General features: G+C 41.4%; 1 protein-coding gene across 1 annotated transcript; it reads left to right on the top strand.

The window, feature by feature from the left end:
- Positions 1-1,656: 1,656 nt before the first annotated feature.
- On the top strand, positions 1,657-25,071 carry MTHFS (methenyltetrahydrofolate synthetase). The gene is made up of 3 exons (XM_062583662.1): positions 1,657-1,797; positions 5,087-5,351; positions 24,403-25,071. Exons 1-3 carry the CDS (start codon positions 1,657-1,659, stop codon positions 24,624-24,626), a joined length of 630 nt encoding a protein of 209 aa, XP_062439646.1. The 3' UTR covers positions 24,627-25,071.
- The last annotated feature ends 1,034 nt before the right edge of the window (positions 25,072-26,105 follow it).

The following is a 26,105-nucleotide window of genomic DNA, read 5'->3' as shown; positions in this document are numbered from 1 at the left end:
CTGACACAAATCCTCTATACAATTAAGGCCTTATGATGTTGGGAGAATGAACTAGCCTCCTTCTGATAATCATTTCCTCATACAACTTAGCGGGTTAAACTAGAAAATACAACTGACAAAATTTACTAGAAACTGTATTGCTTTCTCTCCTCTGCTTTTGTCTCCAATGAAAGTAAGAAAAATTATTTAGTATATACAGTAGGTCTTCTGAGATAAGCATTTGTCATTGTTGAGGAAGAGATGTCAGCTTCCTAAGGGCAGGTGAAAATGTTCACTCCCAAGACAGCTACACAAGTTTCTGTCAAGAATGACATTTAAAGCACATTTTGAGATCTGTTTACTTATTTGCAATCTAAGTCTTCTTGACAGGAACAATAATTATGATTCAGTTCCCTTTCATACATAGTTTTTAGTCTATATTGTAATACAGCTAACATTAGGTATTAATAGTATAGTCATTTCCTCTTATGCTAATGAAGTAACTTATTTTATACTGGAGAGTAAAATTTTTAAATTAAATACAAAAGGCTAACCTGGCATTTTAAACAATACAGGCAATGTAATGACTTTAAAACTTGCCTTTCTCAGATAAGACCTTGGTTTAAACAAAAGAAACCTGGATCGATAACGGTCCAGTGGACTGCAGATTATCTTCAAAAGCACAAAATCTCCGTTTGTTCTGCATTTAAGAACAAGAAAAGCAATGATGAGATATACTACCCCAAATGTACATATAACAGAGTATCTTAAAACCTAGTGCTACTAAGTCTTGTAAAACACTACAGATATGCTTTATTAACTGTTACGAAGTTATACATGACACTGCCTGAAGTGTATTTTCCCATGTACCCGGGGCATCACTGTCTAAGAAATCCCCACAGCTTTCAGGCAATATACGGGAGAAGCCGATGCCACTTCTAGAACAAAAGATTCAGTGAAAGAGCAGCAGAGCAGGACAGCCCACGACTTCATCGCTATACACAGCGAATAGGCCGAGATGTCACCAAACACCGTGTGGAACAGATCAACGAAAATATCGAATCCTGCCTATCAATGCAGTTACTTTCTGCACTTAAAGCTGGCTCAGCTCAGGAAACACGCCAAGGGAAACTGCCCGCTTCGCCCGTCCGACTGTGCCTCCCGGGCCGGGACGCGTCCCTGGCAAGCCAGGCGCAAGGCGGCGCGAAGCTGCTGCTCCTCTCGGCGGGCGGCGGCGGGAGGCCGCTTTCTCTTCCCCGTAATTCATGAAATCTCCCTAACATCCCAGCTCCGCCATCCGCCGGGGATATCCCGGGGATATGAAACTACTTGGTAAGCTGTGGTAAAAGTATCTTGTGGAATTGTAATTTCCCCTTCTACTGCACTATTCGGAAAGGGGAAATTCCTTACAATCTCCCCTAGGCAGGAAATAAATAAATAAATAAACAAGGGGCGCACGAGGGCGGCCTGGGCTGCCTGCTGCGCCCTCAGGGCAGCCGGGGCCCCCCGGGGGCTCTGCCTGCGCCCGCGGCCTCAGCCGGCGCTGCTCCCGCACGCAGGGCCGAGGCCTCCCCGCCGCCCCCTCCGCGGAGAGCGGGGCAGGCCCCGGGCGCGGCCCGGAGCGCGGCCGGCGGCGCCGAGGGCGAGGCCCGCGCGGCGGCCGCGCTCGTTGGGCGCATGGAGGCGCGCGCGGCGGGCGGCGAGATGGCGGCGGCGCTGCGGGCCGCCAAGCGGGCGCTGCGAGCGGAGCTGCGGCAGCGGCTGCGGGCGCTGGGCGAGGCGGAGAAGCGGCGCCAGTCCCGCCTGCTCACGCGCGAGGTGGGTGCGGGCCGCTTCCAGGAAGAGCGGCCCGGGGGCGGGCGGCGGAGCCGGGCCCGGCCCGCCCGGGCCGGGGGAAGCCCGCCGGGGCCTGCCCGGCCTGGGCCGGGGGTCGGCGGCGGCGCAGGGCGCCCTGCCGGAGCCGGAGCCGGAGCCGGAGCTGGCCCGGCGGCGGCGGCCCGCTCTGCTCCGCTCTGCTCCGCTCCGGGCCGGGCCGGGCCGGGGCAGCACCGCCGGGCGCCCGGAAACCGCCACGAGGGCCGGTGGCGGCGGGGGGTGTTTTTCTTCTGTTTTGTTTTTTCTTTTCGGTCCCGCTTTATAGCCAGTTCCTACTGAAGCACGTAAAATTTAGCAGCTGTCTCCTTCAGGCCTTCGGCTTAACTGCCTGCCATTCCCCTTCTGTGTCTTTCAGTGCGTTTCCTCCGTGCAATTCTAATTTCTAATGTTATTTTTACACTTTAAAACATACCACATAGCGTTTAGCTGCGCGCTGTGCTAGCACAGCATGATGGTTACGTGCACTTTTGAAACATCCTGTTCACACTTGGATTACCAAGTGATTGCACTGATGTATTTTATCCTTTTACTAAGAACGAATTTTATTTTGTAGTCACTGCATGTAATAGAACAGTCTTGAACAGTCTTGCTTTTTTTTTATTTTATTTTTTTTCTGCAGCAGTGGGTACTTCTTGATGATCCACATTTTTATTATTCCTTTCCTACCAAAGAATCGCCGATCATTTTATAGACTTTTATAAACATTTAATACTAAATACATAGGCTTTCCCCCCCCCCCATTGGGAATGCTGATTTTTTTACAAGGGCCTACCATTAAGGAAAATGCATTTTTAGTAATCTCACATTTTAGACTTAAATCTCAATTTCTAGAATATATTGTAACTCATCCTCTTCAAAAATGCAGAGAAAGTCCTCTGCCAATTTTATAAGCACCCAGCCCACGTAATACAAAATTTTTAGGAACCCTCAACCTCTGTTTAACTGCAGCTGATAAACTCAGCAACAGAGCAGTCATTTTTGGCAATGAAAGCAAGTTAATATTTTTGTTTTCCTTAAAACATTGGGAAACACATAAATTTGTATTACTGTCCAATAATTATCTGGCATAAATTGAGAATCCTGAAATTCTTTAGACTTTTTCTCTAGTGGCATTGCGCACCTGTAAGCTTCCTTATGGGAAGCTAATAGAGTAGACATCAAGATGTTTTTGAAGGATTGAGAAAATGTTTTGAACAATATGAAGATGAAAATGTAGCTTTACGATGCATAGCAATAACTGCAGTTAATAAAAGCAACTAGGTTATTTTATAGCACCCAAACAATATCTTTACCAGTAAAGATACTTTTTTTACCAGATCATCTTGAAATGATCTTTAAATTCAAACTGAAGGAGCTTCTCTGGCTGGCCAATCCACTAGTATCTAATCAGCTTCTGTATGACTTTGTTTTCTTACTGTTTATGTTCATGATTGAAGTCATGCTGTTTGCATGCTCTGATTCTGCTATAATAGCTGTCAGCTGGTGAACAGAGGGCAGATAATTTTTGCAAGTGTGGAAAATTTTTTACTCTTCTCAGAAACTTAGCAGCTTCATGTTCACATTTCTGAAAACATCTGAAATTGTGTCTTCCTCGTAGCTTGTGGTTTTACATCTCCAGCCCCAGTTTCTTTTATGCTGCATAATCAATGTGTTACTGGGCATGTCAGGACAGATTTGACCTGTGTGATGCCCACAGCTACCCACAGTAACACCTTGAAAGAGGAGAATTTTGTATTTCAGTTTCTTTATTTTCCAAACCTATGAAAAGGTTCCGCTCTGGCTGCCCTCAATGACATGAGTCACAGATATTTACAGATTTTGTAATTTGCTGAGATAGTCAGTTCTTTTAAACAAAAGCTACCATGGAGATTCTGTTGTTTAAGAATTTATTCACTTGGTTGCAATAATCTCTGCACAATCCTGCACAAATTACAAAAGGAAGTAAAATCTACTTTTGAATTGTTACACACTTTCATGGCCAATCAACACACTACCGTAATTTGGTCTGGAGTGTTTCGTTATATTTTGCCTTACAAAACTATATCCATCTTCTGAATATTTTACCTGGGCTTTTAACTGCTCTACTGGAAAGAAAGAAAACAATGGATGAGAGCCATTTCTAAACTCAGATTGGGCCGGTACCTCTAAAAACAGGGAAGAGGGCAAGGGTTAATGCTCAGAAGAGCAGTTACCCTCTAGTTATGCAAGCACAGAACAGGATTCGGTGTTCTCTGTTCCACAGATAAGCTCAGCTTCTCAGTTGTCTGCTGTTTCTTAACAGTTTTTTGTATGTGTTTAAAATAAGCCTAACTCATGTCTAAGTCTGAAAGGATGCATTTGTATTTGTTTTGTCCTGAAGTAAGTGACAAAGGTATAAGATACTGAGAATACAAGCCTTAAAAATCCTTCTCAACATTTTCCTTTGGAATTTAATCTGGAATCGTGCAGAGACATAGTAGGGTATGAATCTGTTTATACTTTTTCACCATGTAAGCATTTTTTTATTTTCCATCCTACATTAAAGTCTCTCCTAAATCCAGCCTAGAGAACTTCATTAAAGTCAAAAAATGGTAAAACCATCCAAACTCTGAAAAATATGCAGTAATAAGATCACCTATTAGAACCAGGTGATGTTGGAAGTCCTATATCTAAACTTGCTGTATGGAGGGCACTTAAGGTTAAAAAAAAATTAAAGAAAGAGGGCCCTGATATTGTAAGACTTTGATACTGCATGACTCTGCAGTCATCATTTCTGAGGCCTATTTTTTTTTTTGAGTTACTATTATTGATGCACTTCTGACTAGGCCCAGATGTGAAAAGCAGCATGCAGAAGAGATAGAAAAAAAGGAATACAAAGACCTTATCCCTTCTGTAAGCTAGCAATTCTGACCTGCTTCACCTTTCTGCAAGGATGTTGGGCTTTTGAGAATATTTGCACTATATGGTGCAGACCAAAGGATCAGACTGTCCTCCAAATTGTTTTTTGCTGGCCCAAGACTATTTTATGCCGTTTTGTCCACTGGGTGTGAAAGTTTACCTATTTGATTTTGCTGATGGTGAAAATGTTGGAGTAGGAAACAAAAATCAGTTTATTCTCTTTACAGTATGTAGTAGTTTGTATCTTTTCTCTTTTAAATGGATATTTTGTTCTAGTTGTCTTTTTAATTAAAATAATCTAGATTGATCTTTTTATAAACTCTTCACAAACTGATTGCAGTAATTTCCCCTGTAGGTGATTGGCCATCCGAAGTACCAGGAATCCAAAAGAATTGCTATCTTTTTGAGCATGCCAGATGAAATCCAGACAGAAGGCATCATTAAGGACATTTTTAAGCAAGGCAAAGAGTGTTTTATCCCACGTTACAAGCCTCACAGCAATCACATGGATATGCTAAAGTTATCATCAGCTGAAGACATTTCTTCACTTCCTTTGACATCCTGGAATATTCATCAGCCTAGTGATGATGACAATGTGAGAGAGGAAGCTCTTTCTGGTGGTGAGTATTTTCTTCCTACATCTTGATGCTGAGCAGGAGTAACCTGGAAGTCAGTAGGATCTGATAGCAAGAATGAAATGTTTTGGTATTATATTTTGTGGTAGAGCTGCTTAAGTTGGTGTAATCGGACACTTTCCCTTGCTTACTTTTCCCTACCCTGTACCACCCTCTGTGATGTGCCAGCAGAGCTGTTTGTGCAGGGAACCAGACTGCACAATTAATCCCGCAGGGAAAAAGCAGACAGATCAGTTCCTTCATCTTGTTCCATGGACAGCCTTGATACAATATTGGCAAGCGTAGCATAGATGCGCATGTAAAGGAGGGAATGGATTGCAAGGGGTTCCTTGGGTGGGCATTGAGAGTCCTTGGGACTCACAGCTGTAGCGTATGTTCTGAAAACTTTAGTTTCCAGTGGAATATATAGAATATTCCCTGGAATATATAGAACTTTTGGGGTGATGTACGTAGGCTAACATGAGAATTTTCAGAAATCTTTGATGCTGCAAATTGTATAGCATGGTTGAATCATAGTGCCGTTATGGAGCCTGACCATGCAGAACAGCTCCCTGGACTGAGACCCTAGACTGAAAGTAAAAAGACTTTCTTGTAGGCTTGGATGAATATTGCGAAATCTTTCCCATCATTATTCTCTCACATTTTTATTTTGGTCTTATAATGCAAGCTCAGACGTTGGATTCTTCATAAGGTTGAGAAGTTGACAGTATATTTAAGTCTAACTAGTGGCATATTCATTTTAGTCCAAAATAGTCTCTCTCTCAACCTAAAAATCCTTGATTTCTACAAAATTGTAAACAGTTTCTTTTCTGTATTCACATTAATTAATTTAACTGTTTTTAATATCTTTGTAAAATATCTGCAGGCATGTTTGATGATTTTAATGGAAAACTCATGCCGAATTCATGTTTGAAACCTCAGTCTTGGAAAAGTTCTCTAGACGGAAACTTACTGTGCTAACAGGTTTCACACATTGCACAGAATTATTAGCTTTTTAAGCTAGGTACGGGAACAGATATAAATCTGTTCAGTTGAGCTGGGTTTTGTATTTGCTTTGGGATGCTAATATATTTTACCAGAACACTGTCCTTAAGACAGTTAGTGCTAGGAGCATTAGCCCTAGTATTAGATCTTCATTTATCAGCATATTCACTGTGTTTTTGTTTCTTTTTTGCTGATTTTTTTCCTCTTTCTTGATTTAAAATCCTCTCTGTATTCCCATTTTAGCTGGCAAAGGAATTTACAGCTTCATACAGTCATCATCTTTACATTTAGGATTTAGCACTTCTGCTTGTTTTCCTTCTTTTTGACAAAAAGTCGTGGGTATGTGTGGTATTTAGGAGCTTTTGATGGTGACCCTTTAAACGCCAAGTATGACCCCTAACTCTTAGGTGTAGTGGGAACAGCAACTACCTGGTGTAGAGTACACTGGGAAGTACCTTTGGGGATGGCCTAGATACCAGGCTGTGAAAATGGGGAAGGTAGACCAAGCTTTGGTAACTAGCAAGTTCTGGAGCTCCCTTTTTGTTCTCTGCACCACGTTATGGTTACAGGCAAAGAGCAATGCCAAGAGAGCTGCAGCAGTCCTTGTGAAAAAGGCTACTGACTGTAGTAAGCTGGATCGTGGGAAGAGGTACAGGATACATTTCACATAGATCCCATGTCTTATGTTTTGAGGAGTATAGAAGGGTGAGAGTACAGTTGCTCAATATTTCTTATATTCCTTTGCTTTAACTTTTCAAATGGTACCCTGTTTTCCTGACCAGGTGTGTAACAACTGATACATGTGCATTTCAGATTTGTCCTGCCTGAAGCTTGGTTTCAGTTTATTTATACTTAGTAACGCAGGAATAATTCCTTTTGGATTGAAAGTCAGACCTTGGTCCTTTTTCCTTGAACAGTTTTTGAAGATTAGAGAGTAAGTTTAGAGCTCTTGCACTATTGCATAATCAAACAGGAAAAAAAACCCAAAACCGCAGATTTTTCCCCATAGAAACACACACTGCATTTTGCTATCTTTTTAAAATACTTTTGCTGTGTTTTTTGTGTCAGTTACCATATTTTTGAACTTTGGCACACTTGCTAGAATGCAGATCTTGCTACTATATCCATCCTCTGTTGTTGGAATTATGCGTGTGTGAAACGTTTATCTCTGTGATGTTATCAAATACTATGGTGATCTGAGGCATTTACATTGTTATAAGGCGATAACATGGTGTTATATTAGTAATGTTCCCATTGCTTGCATAAGTTGGTATGTAATTTCCAAGAAATACCCTGCAGGTACATAAATAAGTCATGTCACTACTGAGTGTATTCATTTTGTATGGCGAAAAGCTTAGATTCAGACTGTCATTAAAACTTCTTTCCTTTTTACTGACGTGATTGTTAATAGCTCAAATATAAGACTAAGTATAATTTGCATGTAGAGTATCCCAGTCTTTGGTAGTACTCACAGGCTGTACACAATAGGTAGGAATCCCTCCTTTTGGAGACAATCATCTTCTGTTGAATCAGAATCTACCCCTGTTCGTCTGGGCAGTGCGCCACATTATGAATTGTTGGTATAAGCAAAGATCAGCGCATTTCCATGTGGAAGGTTTGTCATCTTCTCTACCAAGCATGAGTGACAGTATTTTTCTTGTGAAATGTTGCTTTCTTTAGGCTAAGTTGACACAGCAACAGAAAGGACAAAAGGAGAAGAAATTTCATTTTTGGGTCAGGTAGGAGTGTATATAATCGAATGACTTGGTTAATTTGCAGTTACACCTGCTGAAAGACACAGCTTCTTGAGCAAGCCCCTGGTATATTTTCTTAATAAATACCAATTCACATGTTTGTATCTTTGTTCTTTGTACATCGTAATGTACACTCAAATAGTTTCTTACCCAAGGTAATACTTTTGATGACAGGTCCGACTGGTTGCAGTAAATGTTTTACTGGAATGTAGACACCTTGCACAACTTTGGAAGGACTAAATCAGATAAAACTGCTCTCCTTGTTTGCTTTTTATCACAACTCCTACAGAAGTTTAAAGGACACTTCCCCAGCAGCTCTAATTTCAATGTGGTTTAGGGAGGCGGTGTGATTCAGAGGGGTGGAGATGGGTTTCCTCATCTGTAATGTTATTTATTGTTAATATAAACCTACTCTGAAAGCTACAGATGGAAAGCTAAGGTTTTCCTGCAAAAATATATATTAATCCTAGTAGGACTTGAAAAACTAATTGAGTTTCATATCTCTATATGATAACATTCCTGGAGGTAGATTCTTTGAAAGGAAGCAAGTGACAAACTTCGGACTGAGAGATCTCAGCTGGAAGTCTTGGACCCAAGAGTGTAACTTAAATGGTCCTAACCAAATTATAGCCTGGTAGTTGAGGATGTATAATAAATTGTAGACAACTTTTAAAACATTCATCTGGGTAATGGAGAAGGAGATTAAAAGCATTTTTAGGTATTTGCTTTTGGCTAAAAATAAAGGGGCATTAGAAATTGTGGCTCTAAATCTGCTTACTGTGATGTGTTATGACTCTCCTAAAGAATGCAAGAAATAAGGTAAGGTGTACAAACTTAATTCAGCCTCTTTGTCTGTATATTTTGATCCCATCCCTAAATGCATTACTATATATTCTGAATGCATTAACTCTGGGCTCATTTGGTGCAAAAGATGAACACTGCTTGCTGTTACTGAATGCTGCTAATGAGTATGCATTTGGTCATTTGTTTTCTCCCGTTCAAGTTACAGCCTCAGGCCTTTTTTTGCCGTGCATTATCTTCATATGGAGACAGAGGTATTAATTTCCGTATGGGCTTTTTATCGCTGTAGTGTTCAGTAACTTAAAAATATTAACTGATATCTCCTGATAGAGGAATGATGGAGACTCAGGATCTTGGATTCCAGCCCAGGCTGTGGGCAGCCCTCAGTGAACACAGACTCTTTCCAAACTTTACCACCCCTTTTCCCTCCCAAATGATCATTCCTCAGTCTTCTCTCATCCTTGAGCTAGGTCCTCTTTTCTCAGTTTTAATTTCTCTTGCCTACACAATGTTAATCTCTTCCTGCTTCTTGCCTAACCTGTCTGAATCTCCCTCTTCAAGTGACCTTTTCTGGCCTTTCTGACCATATTCCCCACTTCCTCTTGCTTTCAATCCTAGGTTGTCATTTCACAGGCAGACAGACAACATAAATAGGTTGTCACTGCCAGAAGGGAGGAGATAGTGTGCTTTTCTTTCCCTTGTCCGGTTCCAGACATACAAGATTGCTTGTCCAAATTTACTCACTTCCTTCACCGCTCTTCTGGCTATTTTCTCTTTTTCGTTGGCTCAGAAAACTTCCTCTTCTCCTAAATAGTGCTTCTTGTGCTAAGCAGTACAAAAGAGATTCTCAAGCATAGTTTTGTGATAGTTGCTTTTGAGTGCTGCCTGTTTAAATAGCCATCTCGTCTCCTCTTCTGCTTTCCTTCTCCTTGTTCCCACTCCTCATCTGTTGTGCCAGGAAATTGTCCATGCAGCCACATGATGTAATCCACAGGGAAAGTCATCTTGGTTAGAAATGCCACCACTACCACATCTTATCTCAGATAGGGCCACCACACAGATCTGGACTGACACAACTGAAGAGTTGGTAGAAAGTTGGTGAAGAGGAGTTGCGTAAACCAGTGACATGTGAAATAAATGTTAGTGAAACTTCAGTCCTCATTTCCTTCCATGTTTCAGTTCCCAGTCTGGTCCCAGACAGAGCAGTTAGGAGCAACTACTGAGATGAAAGTCCTTTTCAGCCCTTGCAGTTTGGAGTGTGATCGGCAGCAAGACCTGAGCCTCCAGCGCCAGGAGCACTGTCTTTGCAACAACGTTGGAATTTTCCTTCCATGTGTTTCCAGCATCTTCCTGCCCCCTGCCTCTCTGTGGTAAACTGGATCAATGAACTGCTCTGGAAGAAAAATGTTTTCCTACTCTCCTCTATTCCCTCTGCCTTTCTTGCTGGGGATCATTTTAACCTAGATCAGCAAATCAAGCTGATTTACCGTGCAGCCATATCTGCAAAACATCTGTAGAGTGGGAATGAGTAGCCAGGATGGGGAAAGAGCACTGATTCCCAAAGAGAGCCATGGGGCCAGGTCTCTGGGACTCCAGCAGTGCTACAGAGAGTGTGACGTCTTCAGGAAGGGCCAGCACTACCCCTGAGCTCGTTTTTCCTGAGCCTGTGCAAATGGCAGGTTTTCAAGCATTTTGTAAGCCAAACTCAAACGGATTTGAACAAGGCTAAAGCCACATCATTGACATAAAGGCTACTGTGAACAAGATTTCAAGTTCTTGCCTGAAAGTATGGAGCAACAGAGCTTTCCCAAGAGTTATTTTCTCCTAGCTTTGTTCTTAGAAACCAATGAACCATTTTGCCTGATAAAACATAAACATAAAAACCCCTCAGCTTGGCACAGATGGCCAGGCTGAAAAATGTCAGCACTTGAAAATATAGCATCTTATATATAATGAATAATGTTGAATGCTACTGCTCTCCCAAAGCATAATATATTTTTGCTCCCAGAAATAAACGGATGAAGAAATGGACTTATATTTTGTAAGTTAATTTGGAGAGTTTCACAGTTTTATGTACTGGAAATTTTAATGATGACAATATTGTGCTGTATCTACAAGATGCTTGGTGAGATATTAACTAGATTGTCCACACTTTTAACAGTAGTATATTTATCATGAGTAATTTTGGGGAAAAATACAAAGTTCTAATAAAGTGAGGAAATACAAACTATGTTTAGCAATGACTTGGCTTCTTGCTGCCTCCTTTTCACGTAAATCTTTGTAAATTGGCTTCTGAGCTTAGGGTAGTTTTATTTTTCTTCCTTTACAACTTCCAGAACAACTTGAACCTTGCTGTAACACGAATAACGTCATCTTTGCTGGTAGCAGAAGCAGACAGGGACCCCTTAACTACTTGGATTGCGTTTGGTACCTAAGAGCTATTACGCCAGGAAGCGTCGCCCTATTGAGAGGAGAATGGCTAGCTACAGCCAGTCTACAGATGCAAGCAGCCCATTTACAAGTAGTTGGAAATCATTGCTGAGGGATCATTAGCCCTATTTTAGACTTTGCATTAGGACCTGCCCTGCAGAAACATTCTGGTCTGCAAAAGCTCTGTTCTGTGTGTCTTTATATTCCTACTGTTTGTTCATATGTTAGCAGAGGCTGCATTTACTCCAGAACTGAAGGCCTTGTGATACCATCAGTATTCTTAGTCATTCCAGATTTTAGCACAGTTTTTCAGAAGTGTGCCTGAAGTAGTGGCAATGTAGTCTTAGGAGGAATAGGGAATAAAATGGGATTTAGAAAAAAAGATAATGGCTTGGACACCCCGCAGCCCCCAAATCTCCATGTACCAGAAATGAGAGGGTTTTGAAATAGGAAGTACATAAGAGCTTAGAAATAAAAAACAATATAAGGAGAAAATGCTGTAACTTGAGACACAGGGAATGTCTAATATGTCACTTCAGACCCATTAGAGGTGCTGTAGCTTTACATTAAAGTATAATGGGAACATACAAAATGATGTTAATCATTCTGAAAAAAAGACGTAATAAATAATATTCAGGGTAACTGTGACATATTTAAATGAACTTTATGCAGATTGGAACATATCTGGAAGAAATGCAGTATCAGTATCTCTGCAGAAAGCAAAGATGTTAAATATTATAGCTTAGCAGAAAAACAAAAAATACTACAAACAAAGATTGTAAAGTGATTGAGGGTGCTATTCGATTTTATTTTCCTCTGGGAGACTCGATTAAAACTTACAGTACAATATATATCAAGGGATAGATTATAATTTAAAATCTTTTTACACTGGTCATAAAAAAGAAAAGCTGAGACCATGACATGAAGCAAAATTGAAAATTGAGGCTGAGCTCTTAATGTAATTTATTTTTTAATGAAATGATTTAAAGTTTGGAATGAAGTTCTGCTTGGAGACAATGAGCCATAGTATTTTGATATGCATAAGAAGAACAAATTCAGTACAAGTGAGGCATTAGTATTCTGGTGATGAGTCTTCTTGTGGAGAGAAGTTGCTTCCTGTCACGTAATAGAGGATCAGAGCACTGGACAAGCCAGTGCCACCAAAGGTTCAAGAAGTCTCCTGACACATAGCTATGTAGCAATAGGTGAAATTTTGTCCTACCTCCACAGCTGTAGTTCCTGGTTTATCCCATTACAAATAGTTTTGTTTTTTCTTTACGTCTGCACAGTCTGATCATTCCTATAAGTATGCAATTTTATTTGTACTAGGCCCTTGGCTGTGTTACCTTTTGACAGCAGCGAGCTGTTAGTTAGCTGTAATGTGCAATAGAGTTCCTTGTATTTGTTTTAAATTTGCTGCTTTCAGTTCAACTGATACCTCATTTGTCTGTGATGAAAGGTAAATAAGGATGTCGATTTACTTTCTGTTACTCACTGTTTAGTTAAGCCCCTGTTATATCAATTTTATTTTTTTTCTCGAACAAACTTCCTGCATTTTCTTATTCTCATATAGAAGCTTTTCCAGATCTATGATGTATCCACCCATTGGTCTTTGAACCTTTGGAATTTCTCTGATGTTATTTTGGAGAAAAGATGACTGAAACAGAACATAATATGCCAAGGTGAAGACATACTGTTAATTATGTGCAATGGCATTGTATAAATTATTTTTTTCTCTATCATAATACTGCTTTTCTCATCAACTCACTGGGCAGATCTCTTTCACTGGTTTCTGCACAGGTATCCCACATCTACAAGTTGTAACAAAAATACCTGTTCCAGTATTCCAGATCCATAAAATAGACCAGAGAGAGTTTTATTCTGTACAGTATGTTCCCTAATAGGTAAAGCTAGGAAAATACTTGCTTAGAAATGAAATATTTCAGGTTCTGGACCCATCTATGATAGCAACTGTGTCCACCAGGGCTTTTTGCATTCCATGCATTTGCATACTTCAGCTGAAAAACATGAGCTTCCATTGCTGGTGCTGGGATTGCTTCCCCTGCAGCTGGTCTCTGCTCTTTCCCTTGATGTCTGCCCCAGCTTCCACAGCTCTCCGGCACAGCGTAGTGACAACCAGCACCCATGTTACTAGGTGAACAGGACACTTTCAGTGGAGCTCCTTGTGGCACTTCTGCACGATCCCCAAAGAATCGCTTTCTTTGCAAGATTTTTCAAAAAATATTCTGAAATGCAGAATGTGTTTCCGTGGCATCACTTTGTAATGCCTTTAGTATCCGTACACCCTGAGTTCCCTTTGGGCAGACTAACCCCTGAGCGTGGGGTGGTTTAATTCCAATCCCCCGTCTGTGCAGTGGCGTCCTGCAGCGAACCTGGAGTGCTGAGCTCTCAAATACTAAAGCTTTTTGCTCCCCTGAAGTTAATTAAGGTTTTAAGAGTGCATTTCTTTGTAATCATCTTAAGTGTCACATCCATATTTGCCTTCCTGCAGAAAACATTCTTGTTTGTTAATTCCTTGCACACAGCCAAACAGCTAAAAAGATTGCTTTGTCTGTAATCAATTAAAGTTTAAAGAGAAGTGAAAGCAGCATCAGCAAAGGTTTTAAATTCACTGCAAGTGACTCTCAAGTGTTTTGTTTAAATTAGGGCCAATTTTGTTACAATGTGAACAGTAGCACTGTCATTTTCTTCATAGTGTTTCCTAGATACAGGAGTCTTTCAAAAGCAAATGAGAGGCAGGTTCTTTTCTGGAGTGTGGCATGAATCACTACAACACTACAAGTAAAGGGGAAATGCAAGCATCCAAGTATTTCTGGATGTGTTAACTAATTCAGACAGAGATTTTTGTCTCCCTTTAATTTCAGTTTTGGAAAGGAGGAGTGTCTGTGCCAAACCTTTCTGTGCAGTTTTGTGCACAGAGCCTGGACAATCTGACGAAGGAATGGGAGCTCTTCCATGCTGCCTCGCTGTACAGGCTGGTGTGGTTCAGGGTGCAGTTTGGTGGGACAGCTGAGCTCTGCTCACAGCCTGCTGTTGCCAGAAGGGACAGTCCTGCTGCCTCCTTGCTGCCTGCTCTGTGCTCCCCTTCTCTGCCCCCCACACCCTTGCCATGTCTGGCCCTCACTGCTGAGCAGATTCAGCTCATGAATCTGGCAGAAAATGACTGTTTTTCCTCCTTCAGTTTGTTTTCTGCTAGCTTAGTGGGCTATTAAATATAGTCAGCACTTTTCAGGCTACAACAGATCTGTCTTCCTGGCACAGTTAATCCCTGCATGCTTTGTCAGATTCAAAATACACTGTCATTTCCCCTATGGTGTGAAATTCCTTGGAGCCTGGCAGGGAGCCGCTGGTTTTTGGAGCACAGGAGACTCGCTCTGTTGTTGCACAGTGAGGATAGCTCCCAGTCTTCGTGTTGGCATCATAGTTGGACTCTGTTCTTGCTTGTGCTGGCTTTTTGTGCGAATGAGATGGCAATCAGCTTTTGGGGTGTAGATGGAGAGCATATTCCTTTTTCAGGAACGATGTGAAGCCCTTTGCCGGCAGGTGTCAGTATTCCATAGATTTACTATGGAGCACCGGTGCCATTTAGGCTGTTTTCATATAATTAAAATCTCATTCAGGCATTGTAATCACATGCACAGGAGAACAAATGTTCCAGCCCAATGTCTCCAAAAACTGGTGGTTGGCAGAGGAGAGAGGTGGAGGATTCCAGGGATAGTTCTTTTCTTTTTTTTAAGCTATGCAGGCTTTGTCGGAGCAACCTTGTGATAAAGAAGCTGGATTGCTCAGCTGTTGTAATGTTAACACATGCTTGAGACTAAAAGTGAAGATACTGTCACCTACAAACTAGCTGACTGGGCATGTTCACTAAACCCTGCCTGTAAGCATTCCTAACGTTTCCATCCAATGGAGTAGCTCTTCACAGCAGTCATGTTTATGCATTGACAAAGAAGTTGATGGCTTAACTATTTACATTTTTACAGGCAATTCAGTGTATTTTATTGCAGAGTATCTGCTGACAGAGTAAAAGAGGTTGGAAATTTTGATAGTGATGCTGCATGATGTGTGAAAAAATCCCCAAATGATTCATGTGTGCCATATTTTGATTTGAAAATATCCAGACAGCAGTATGCAAAGGAAGAGGACCAGAATGAAAAAACAAAGTGCACATGCACGTGTATGAAGTGGAAGTATTTAAATAAGGGCTCACATAAATACTATGGGCAGTGTACTTGATAAGATCTTAAAGAATCTCATGTAAACACACACAGATCCTTGTATTTTATACTGTAGCAGTGTCATGACAGTCCAGACACGAACAGTTCAAGTGCCAATGCCTTCAGAGCTTCTCTGGAGCAGAAGCTTTGCAGTCAGCATTTGCTGATTTAATAGGATACATTGATAATGCCGTAAAGTGGCTCTAATGCAGTTTCTCCTCCTGTCTTTGGAGTTGTTCATTAGAAAGCCTTGTTTCAGAGTACACAGGACACTCAGGTGCAACCCTCAGAACCAAAAATCTTCCGCTACCCAGGTTTTCCCAATCACACTGTTCTCTTTGCTCATATACCTGAATATCAGGAGTGAATAAATCATTTTTACAGGCAGATAACTGAAACATTAATAAACAATGATTTCTTTTGCTTTGAATTTGTAAAACCAGACATTTTTTGTAGGTAGCATTGAGAGATTACGGTTCATTTACTGTGGTTATGCAGACTTGATGAATAATAGTGAAAAAAAAAGAACTTGCTTATATTTTATTTCCTTTAAGTAGGCATTTTGGCAATTTCTGAAAATGAGACACTAAACCTCAGCTGACTATGGCTTAAACCACAGGGGAAATGAGTGTGATGGTTACAGCCTCACACAATCTTACTGCGTTGTGAAACCAGCTAGAATTTGAACATAAGATTTAACCATATACAGCAGCTTCCCTGATCACGTGTGAAAGGATATCTGTAAAGTGATATTACTGATGGAGTCGGACAGGGTTGTCTGTGCAGGGTTGACATGTACTACATCTGACTGTACTGTACACAAAATTTGTAAGATTTTCTTTTAAATCAATTCATAATAGGTGGGTGCTAACTTGAGCTTACCTTAGTAGCACAGGAGCTGATCAAAAGGCATTATTAGTGCATTTGCAAGTGTATTAATGGGAGAGTGACTGCTACTCAGTTGTTTTAAACCTATATGACTGATGGCTATCATGTAGCTTCTTAGGGAGAAGTATAAATATTTTATTATGCTATAGTTCAGAAGGGCAAGTGTGAACTGCAGAGACCGATGTTTCATGCTGACACAAAGCACTGACATGGATGAGTAGACAGATAAATGCTGAGTTGTTCAGTGCTTGTTTGTCGATTCTGCTGATGGTTCTGTTTTTTTGCAAAATATTTTATTGAAGTAATAGGAAAAGCCATCTCAGTCATGCTGGTGGGCCAATTACCTGTGGCACATGGATTACAGGGGAAAATAGGCTAATTGGTATATATGTACATATGTGAAAGATAGATCTGTGGGTTGTGGGTGTGTGTGGATGTGGGGTTAAATGTTGTTTTTCAGAAGACAAAAGGCTGCAAAACCTGCCTGATACCTACAGTTCTCTTACACAGAAATAGGAACCAAAAATAAAACAATTGCCCCGAATGTTAAAAGTATTTCTCCCCAGATGAAAGGCAGAAGGCCTCTGCCCAGCAATAGGTTGTACATTGATGGCTGAGTTAGAACTTTCTGGACTCCAAAACTTTGAAGTGACTTCTCAGACCAGTCAGATGGGGATTGCCCAAGGAAGGGCCATTGGTGCATGTTTTCACCTAAACGCTCCACTGGCATACCTGCCCAGACCCTCAGTCCCGACTCTGCTTGGGCTAGAATAACCTTTCATTCTTTGCTAGTGAAGAGATATTTTTTTAAAAAAACTTAAATCCTAGGTGGATTTTGAAAAAACAGTGCTTAAACTCCCCTCATGCTGCTTGTGGGGTTCGTTGTGTGGTGAGACTTCCCTTCCCTTGAGCTGAAGTGCCGTGTTGCAGACGGGAGGGCTGGGTGCCAGGCCTGCGCTGCCCAGAGGTGAGCAGTGTGTAGCAGCGCTGCAACGTCGTGGGGCCATCAGAGCACCTTGGGGATTGTCCTCGGAAAGGGATGTGTCTCGTAGCATTCTCTAAGAGCTGCATGTTCCTGAGACGACCTCCTTGGTGTGCTAGTGGTGGCATGAAGCTGCACAGAGGCTAAAAGAGTACAGGCAGAGTACGTGGCTTTGAGGGCCTGATGGGGTGCCCCATAACTGGAGACCATGGATGCAGCTGGTGGGATTTGGCTGTGTGCTGGTGCAGGCTGAAGCCAGCTAAATGGAACCAGGGAAAGGCTCTCGTTGCCTCGGCGGGCACTGAGGGGGTTCAGCTGCTGAGTGGCGGTGGTCTGCGGTCAGCTGCACTTTGCAACATTTCCATTTTTGAGTTCTGTGCTAGCATTTTCGATTTTCTCTGCTAGCTTTTTCAACTTTGTGCCAACATTTAGGTTTTTGAGATATGTGCTAGCACTGTTGCATAAAAAGCGAGCATCTCTTTGGCTTTCCTACCTAAGAAACAAATATGTACGGATAGCTAGAAAAAGGTTAGTCCTGCTAAAGGGCTATAGTACTGCACAATAAACAGCATTTGCACAATGAAAATACTTGGAAAGAATCCTAATGACTGCCATTTAAAATGAGCTGTTTTTCCATCTAATATCAAACATAACTTTTAGTCCTATCATATAACTGTGTTTGGGATCATAAGGGAACTACAGAGTAAGAACTATAGAGAAGCATTTAGAGAAACACTGTTTATGAACAATGACAACAAGTATCTACAAGAAAAATTATTTGATTTTTCTCAAACGTTTGTCAGTAATTTGTGATGTTTTACATGTTCTTCTTGAGGCAAGTGCGAAGTGGGATCATTGAAGCAGTGCTGATGTACAGCTACTGAGGATCTGGTCCTTTGTGTTTTAACTCCTGGCTTCTAAGGAGGTGGTGTTCATGCTGAGCTTCTGATATTGATTTTAAAGACTGTATCATTTGAGCAAATGTGAGTTACTGGATAAGAGTTTCCTTTCTATTTAAGGGATTGTCTTTGCATTTTAGCAGACTGGCTGAGGGAAAGTTAAGCAATGTAGTTGTTTATATTTGTAATCACTTGCGTTACTGGAAGAAGTCAGCATAACTGGTTCTGGATGAATGACTTTTTTTCAAATGTTTATCAGTTGCAGCAAAGGGTAATGTTTCTATCTCCCTGCTCATTAGATTGGAGAGATAACACTACCTGGCTGTCACAGAACAAGTCTTTTGCTAGTGAAAAAAGCACATCCTATAAGACACATGTTCCAGAGTCTTAAGAGTGGGGAGAACGTAGCCTACCTCTGGGTTCTGCCCAAGGTGCAGGGTATTGAGTGCCTTTTCATTTCCTCTCCATGGGCTGGTCAGGTGAGCACAACTGGTTGCCTCTGAAAGCAATCCTTGCTGTTCTAGAAATCACACACCTCAGCAGGTTCAGAATTTGGCCTGAAGTGAACAGAGCTGTTATTTCCCTTTTCGAATCTGTGCTGAGACAGAGATGCTATGTTTGAAACCCATGCTTTTTTTCCAAAGAGCATAGAGCATTTATTTGGAAGGAGGTACCAAGCTACCAACAACCTCAGCAGCGATGCTGGGGGCATGAAGGACATTCTGTGGAAAAGGCCTAGTACTAGTCGTAAAGGGAAAGGGAATTGTTTTGCTGCAGTATAATTTAAATGCTTACTTCTGTGGAGCTGGGTTCTTCAAGGTCTGGTGGTTAATCCAGACCATACTGTGTTAGATGCTGCATGCATACAGAATAAGATGATGGTTTCTGCACCCTAAAAAGTGTATGGTTGAAAGCTAAGCCTGCCAAAGAGGCCTAACTATGCTGATAGTAATCAAAATCACAGTAACAACCCTGTCATTAATCATTGGCCCATACTCTGCATGTTACCAAGATGTGATACTTTCAGTGTTAAAGACAGCAGGTAGTTAACTGCTTCCTTTTCATTTGGAATAGTAAAGTTTTGTGCAAAAGGACTAGAGGTTTTTCTCCATTCTGGACTTCGGTCCCCATCTAGGTTGTAAAAGGACCAAAATTAGCTTTCATTCCTTGTAAGTGAACAAGTTTTAAGTATTTGTTAGCTCTGCAGCAGTTGTGCATAGACTGATATTGCTTGTGGTGTGCATTATATAGGAAGATTTTCCTTTTTTAAAAAAATAAAAGAAAATTGTTCTGTCTGGACCTGATTCTTCATAGTCCTGTGCCTTGTATAATCATTTACATGTGAGCAAAGTGGGGAGGGTCCATAACTGCTAACAGAATGAGCTGCACACAGAAAAAGCCCAACCACTTAAGGGCTTGTTCTTGTCCAAGGTACCAGTCTGGGAGGATCAAGTTGTCTTTGTGGGGACAAGAGTAAAGGAGTAAATGCTGCACACACCATTGTGTTTTAGAACCTAAACTGCACAACTGCTGCTATGAAAAGCAGGTGGGATGACAAAGTATTAGGGTTTCATCTTCGCAGCAGGCTGACTGTTAGGACTGTCTGGCTGTGCAGGGAAAAGTGGACTGGCCTCGCAGAGAGGGAAGCAGTAGGCTGGTGAGGCCTCTTCAAATCTGGGAGGAGATGGGCCTTGCTAGCACTCTATCTGTGGGCAGGTCAAGTTCCTAGCAGTCTTTGCATGACCGGTATCTGTGCAATTGATGGACTTTTCTGTGATTAACTGTTGTCAAGAACCCTTCAGAAAATGCAGGCTATCATTTCAAATAGGAGCATCAGATTAAGGGGAGAAGAGGTAATGAGGTACAAGGAGAAAATTCTTCCCTGGGGAACAAATCAAACTTGATATCATCATAAAGGGTAATGAGAAATGCACTGCTGAACTCAGGAAATTCAGGGCAGCTGCCTAGAAGAAGTGAAACTTTGTATTCCTATTTAAGACAGCAGAGAGGGGATGCTACTGTTTTGGTCTGCTGGTTAAGTCAGGGGGCGCACAGATTGCACACCTGCCTTTTGCATATGGCTTTGCCCCACATTTCCTGAGTCCTTGGGCAAGTCATTTCACTTCTCTGTGCCATAAGGTATGTCTACATAGATATATGCAAGTCAGTGCAAATGAACTGTGCTTATACGCCCACATGGCAGGTTCTGAAGCTATGACTGTTCCTATACTGCTAAATAGAATAGGGTCAAGTGGCACAGGCTAGTCCTATCTACTACGTAGAACTTGTCCTGTCTCTGTGTTTTTGGTCCCATGTAATGCCTCTGTGGCCCTAAGACAATACTGTTTGTTTGTGGGATTTTTTCCCAGTACATAGTATCTTAAATAATATGAGCCCTTGTTGCAGGGGTGTTTTTGGACTGTGAAACTGAAGATTTGTGTTGCATGTTTTGACATGTGGCAGGAAGGCCTGTATCTGTATCTGGAGGAGCAAAACCTGTTCTGAGCGTGTAGGAGGAGGGTATAGGGTGAAAGGAGCCAGACCTGGACACTTCGGTCTTCACTGCTCTGGGAATCCTGTCCCCTGGGGCATGCCTGGGTTTCACTTGGAAGTGTGAGCTGAACAGGCCCACAATCATGTCAGGAGTGTGTTGACTATTAAGCACACTGAGCCATCTGTGATCCTGTAAATGAGTTTGCTTTCTGGCCCTGCTTTATTTAGCAGTGTAAGCGAAACCCGTGTGGCCATGTCAGCATGGCTGTAAGCCCATGTTGATAAGTCAGGGTGTACTATTTCAGACACAGTGCTGCACAGTTGAAGGAGCTGTAGCAACAAGAGCTCACATCATAGACACAGTATTAGATGACTGTCATCATAATTGCCAACCTTACCGGGATACCATGTAGTTTAATTAACGCTTATAAGAAGCATTGCAACTCTCTGCTTGGAGGCCCTGGGCAGGTACAGTGTATGTTGCCAGAGATAGTGTTTTTCTACCTTTTACAATTTGAAGATTGCCTAAAAGTTTTCCAGGAGAAGCACAGATTCCCTATAGCAAAAAGACCTCTTGACAGTGGGTTCTTAGTTTTCTTTCTTTGGCCCCTAGTGTGTAGTCACAGGCCGCTCAGGGATCCAAGAGCCACCAGTTAACAACTCTGGACGTATAGGGTACAAGGACAATGACAAGGAGAGGGATAGAAGTGGATGCAGCTCATGAGGCCTCTCTCACACTGTTAGCAGTAAAAACTGAGGAGTTGTTTGATGCCCGAGCACCTGCCCTGTTTTCCCAGGGATGAGGATGCCGTTTCATGCGGCAGGGTATGGAAGCAAAGGAGGCACGGTGTGAGGAAAGAGCAAGCCTGCTGTACATCTTGAGGGGCAAATGGTGGCCTGCAGGGCTGGAAGTGCCTGGGACTAGGAGGGTCATGTGCCTAGAAGGACAAGATGTTATTACTCTCACTCACCATCCTGTTGATGTATGCTCAGCGCTGATAGTAATCTTACGTGTCTGCAATCTTGGTCTCTTCTGTGTGTCACCTCTCATCCTGTGACAACTCTTCCCCCGCCTCACCGCAGGCACCACAAGAGGTTGTGTTGCTCCCAAGTTGTGAGGGGAGGAAGCGTTTGCTCCATGGGGCTCTCTAGCCATTCATTCTAGCTCCTGGAATTGGATTTGGGGCTAATGCTGCCTGAACTGCCTTCAGGCTCTTGCAGGGTAGCTGTGTCATTTTTCTGCTGAAAGTCTGGTTTGACATTTTACTTTAATCTTCAGCTGTGTGAGTTGCATGGATATCAGACAGTGTGTTGTGAGTCAGAGCAAAGGCATTCAGCGTCACTGTGCTCCAGTGGAAAAAAATATGAAGGTAACTATTACAGTATTTACAGCATCATTTTTCATATTGAGATTTGCACAAGCTTGTTTGAGTTATTCAGCCTAAAAATCCATGATTGTAGAGGAGCTGACTCATTAAAACAGACTCTACTTCTCCAGAGAACCCAGAGGAAAATACTGTTCTTTAATACATCTAAATTCATTCAAGTGTGGCTTGTGCTATCAGTGAAATGACATAGAAAATATATTTTGTCCCTGCACTCTTCCTCCCAATTCCCTCTTTCCGTAGTGCTTCCGTTAACTTGTCTTCCTCCAGTCTGTAATATAAATGTAAGGAGAAATGGCACCTTTCTACTCTGCAGATTTGTCCCTTGTGTATATTCTTACCTGCCAACAGTAGTGACTGCAAATGTTTTCTACTTTTTTGTCATATGAGTCAAATGGAATGAAAAAAGCTGAAAAAGTGTAAGCCAGAATGTGTTTCTTTCTGTGCGTCGTTAGTGTTTGGTACATACTGGTTCCTGGGCCACCTGAATACCTATGCAAAGCAACTCACAGAAAGAATAAATAATGAGCCCAGGAGCAACTGAGGGAGGATTTGACCTGCAGAATCTCTGTCACGGACCATGCTAGTGGGGGAGAAGATCAGCTGGCTTCATCTTGTATGTTGAGCATCATTCCTCAGCTAGATGTAGGAGTATTGTGTGATATTTGCCAACAAGGCATTTGATGGTGATCTCTGTGCAATCCAAAATGGCAATAGAGACCATATCTGGATTTAGAAGAAGCAGAAGAATACCTGACACAGTCTAGTCCTGGTGAAGGAGCAGAAGCTAATTATGAAAATGCAATTCCAGTAAGAAGTAGGAAGCAGTGGATGGAGATGCTATGTTTACTTCCTTCCCAGACTCATGTTAACAGTGTTTTAGTCTGTGCTGGCTTTCCCCTGCCATTCCTGCCCTATGCTCTTTAAGCGTGTCTTCTGAAAGACTTTCTTTGCATTGTGAAACTGGTACATTCCTGCGTTCAGCAGTCAGCACCAGGACAGCCAAGCTCATTTGTTTAGTGGATGTCCTTGCAAGTTGTCTCACACTGGAAGAACAAGCCCTGCATAAGTAATGGAGACCTGCACACTGACTGCTTCTGTGCCTGGCTGTTGCTCAGCGTGGCAGCCCCTTTCCTTTGCCTACCTGGCAGTGATGTGAATCAACTGCCGAAACAAATGCGTGGCAAACTAAATTCTAGCTGCCTGCCTGGCAGGATGCAGCTCCACATCTGTTTGCAAAGTAGGAGCAAAGCAGGAAAAAAGAAAAACTGGCTTATCTGACCTTGCATGTAAAGTACCTTTTTTATCTGGTTGTTGTGATCTTTTATCAGGGTTTTGCAAGCCAGTTGGATCTGTTTTGTCCAGATGAATGGCCACTTATGATACTTGTTTCAGTTTTTTCACTGATTCTGAATTCCAATCAAGTGCAATTTCAGAAGAGCCTCAGGAAGCCCATATATCCCTACAGAGGGAGGCATATTTGGGGAAAGCAAGTAAAACTTGTGTATACTGCTGGAGAAACAGTGCATTGCTGGAGGCTCAAGAAAATGGTCCTTTGAAAGAAGAGGAATATGACATCATGTAGAGACAGGCCTTCAAGTCTTGATATAAAAGGGCAAATGTCCACTTTCAGAATATAATATATTCAAGGCCCTTTGGTTTTGGGGGCTTGAGTGGAGGTTCATGACATTTTACAGTTATGTCAAGAAAATGCTCTCTTTCTTATGTTGCTTGTTTTCATTCTTTTTTCCTTTTCTATATTTTTATCTGATGTTGAAATTCATTTGATTTTCTCTCTGCATTTTTTTTCTGGTTATAATTTCTAAGAACTCTGTCTATAATTTCTATGAGTTCAGTCTCTGCCTAGATTTAGATTCATAATCATTAGTCCTGGGAAGCGCACAGTTAAAATGACAAAATAAATCTGTTAGAAGGTAGATTTCTTACCTTCCAGCTTTTCAAGGTCTAATTATTTTGCAGCTGATCTAGTATGCAATTGATAAGATGAAAATGTAAATTTACAGATTTAGTATTCAAGGTATTTTTCATCTGATCAAAGAAAAGGAAGCATTTTACAAAATACAAAGCTATTGTTTTTGCTTATGTCTGAAGTTATGTGGATTTAGTCAGGCCATCGGGAAATCCACAATGCATCCACTAATGTTTATTTCATTTTCTCCAGGGGGTCTTGACCTTATCTTCATGCCTGGCCTTGGGTTTGACAAAAAAGGCAACAGATTGGGAAGAGGGAAAGGATATTACGATACATATCTTGAAAGGTGTATGAAACATCCCAGTGGAAAACCTTACACAATTGCCTTGGCTTTTAGAGAACAAATTTGTGAATCGGTGCCTGTAGCTGAAAATGACATCCAAATAGATGAAATCCTGTATGAAGACTGCTGAAGGTATCTTCGTATCAACCCTCCTGCAGAGTGACCAACTGAAGACTTCAGATCTGTTAATCTCAACTTTTTAATAGTCATATATGACTTTGGGAGCAATAAAATAATTATTTTGATTTGAACAACAGGAAGATCTAACTGTGATCATGGTAATGAGAGCTACGTGAATTTGCTTCTAATTGGAAAATATCTGCTGTGAATTCTTGTTCTACAATCAGTAGAAAAAGGCGTGTGCACAGCAAACTGAGTACTGTCCTCAGAACTTAGTTATATATATCCATCAACCAAACAAAAAAACACCAGATAAACCTTATACTAAGCTAGGCAAAAAAATTATGATTGGGAGAAAGACTTAATTTGATTTTAGTGTCTTCAATGATTTTGATTATGTACTTGGCTTCTTAAAGCTGCCTAATAATAAAAGGAGTATCTGTTAAAAACAACAACCATGGCTTTGGTATACATTCGTTTATTTTATCTGAATGCAAGAATGTCTTGTGGTCTAAAAATTGGTTGGTGAATTCAAGGTCTGAAGAACACAAGTTTCTATGTAAAATGATGCTTAAAATTATTTTAACCTCTATAATTTTGTACATGAACCATTCATAATATCCTGGAATAATGTTGGAAATATTCATACATACAATGTTAAAATACAAAAAGAAGCTGAAAGTTATGGAGAACAATTTTTGTGACTCGAGCAAGGCTTTGGGTTGGAGTTTTTCTTAATCTACCTTGGGGTAAATAAAAGCAATCACATATGAGTGGTGTGGTGATGTCAAGGAGCAGGTTGGAGGAAGATGGACTCAGTTCTGGCCACAGCGAACAACTCAGAATGGGGCAAGGGATTTCTTGGTCCCATACAGGTGGGTGGGAATGGCTGTGGGGTCTCTGCAGGGCCTCTTGTGGTGCATGTGTGGTGACCCAAAAGTCTTCACAAGTACTGCAGTGGTTTTTGCTGCAGAATTGTATGTCGCTAAGTGTGCACTGGATGGATGAACTGGAACTGAAGCAAACTGAAGTGCACCTCAGTCTTGGGGTCTGCACAGTGTCTGATATATGTGTGCCCAGAAAAATGCACCACTTATTCAGAGAGATAGTGCTAGGTTTTTAGAGTAAAACTGAGTTCTAGAAATTAAAGTCAAACAATAAGCAATGATAAGGGAGGCAAAATACTAATTTTCTCACCTTCCTGCACTATTCATAATCCTGCTTGCCTTCTTCAACGTGACTTCACTTCTTCTATACTTGTTTAATTCTTCTCTCAACGAGTAAATCAGTACATTTATTTTAACCTAAATACTCGATGTGTCATCATTAAAAATTCCATGAATTCTCAAGGACTAGCTGCAGAGTAGAATGCCCTTAAGACTTCCTAGACAGTAACTGTTTTTGTGAGCAAAACGATGCCTACAGTGTATGTGAACCTTTCCATCTCAGAATGCTTGTGTTCAGTTTTATTTCTGTTTGCATAATATGG

Source organism: Rhea pennata, chromosome 10 (genome assembly GCF_028389875.1).
Source record: "Rhea pennata isolate bPtePen1 chromosome 10, bPtePen1.pri, whole genome shotgun sequence".
Taxonomy (NCBI): domain Eukaryota; kingdom Metazoa; phylum Chordata; class Aves; order Rheiformes; family Rheidae; genus Rhea; species Rhea pennata.
This window is presented reverse-complemented; position numbering and strand designations above follow the sequence as displayed.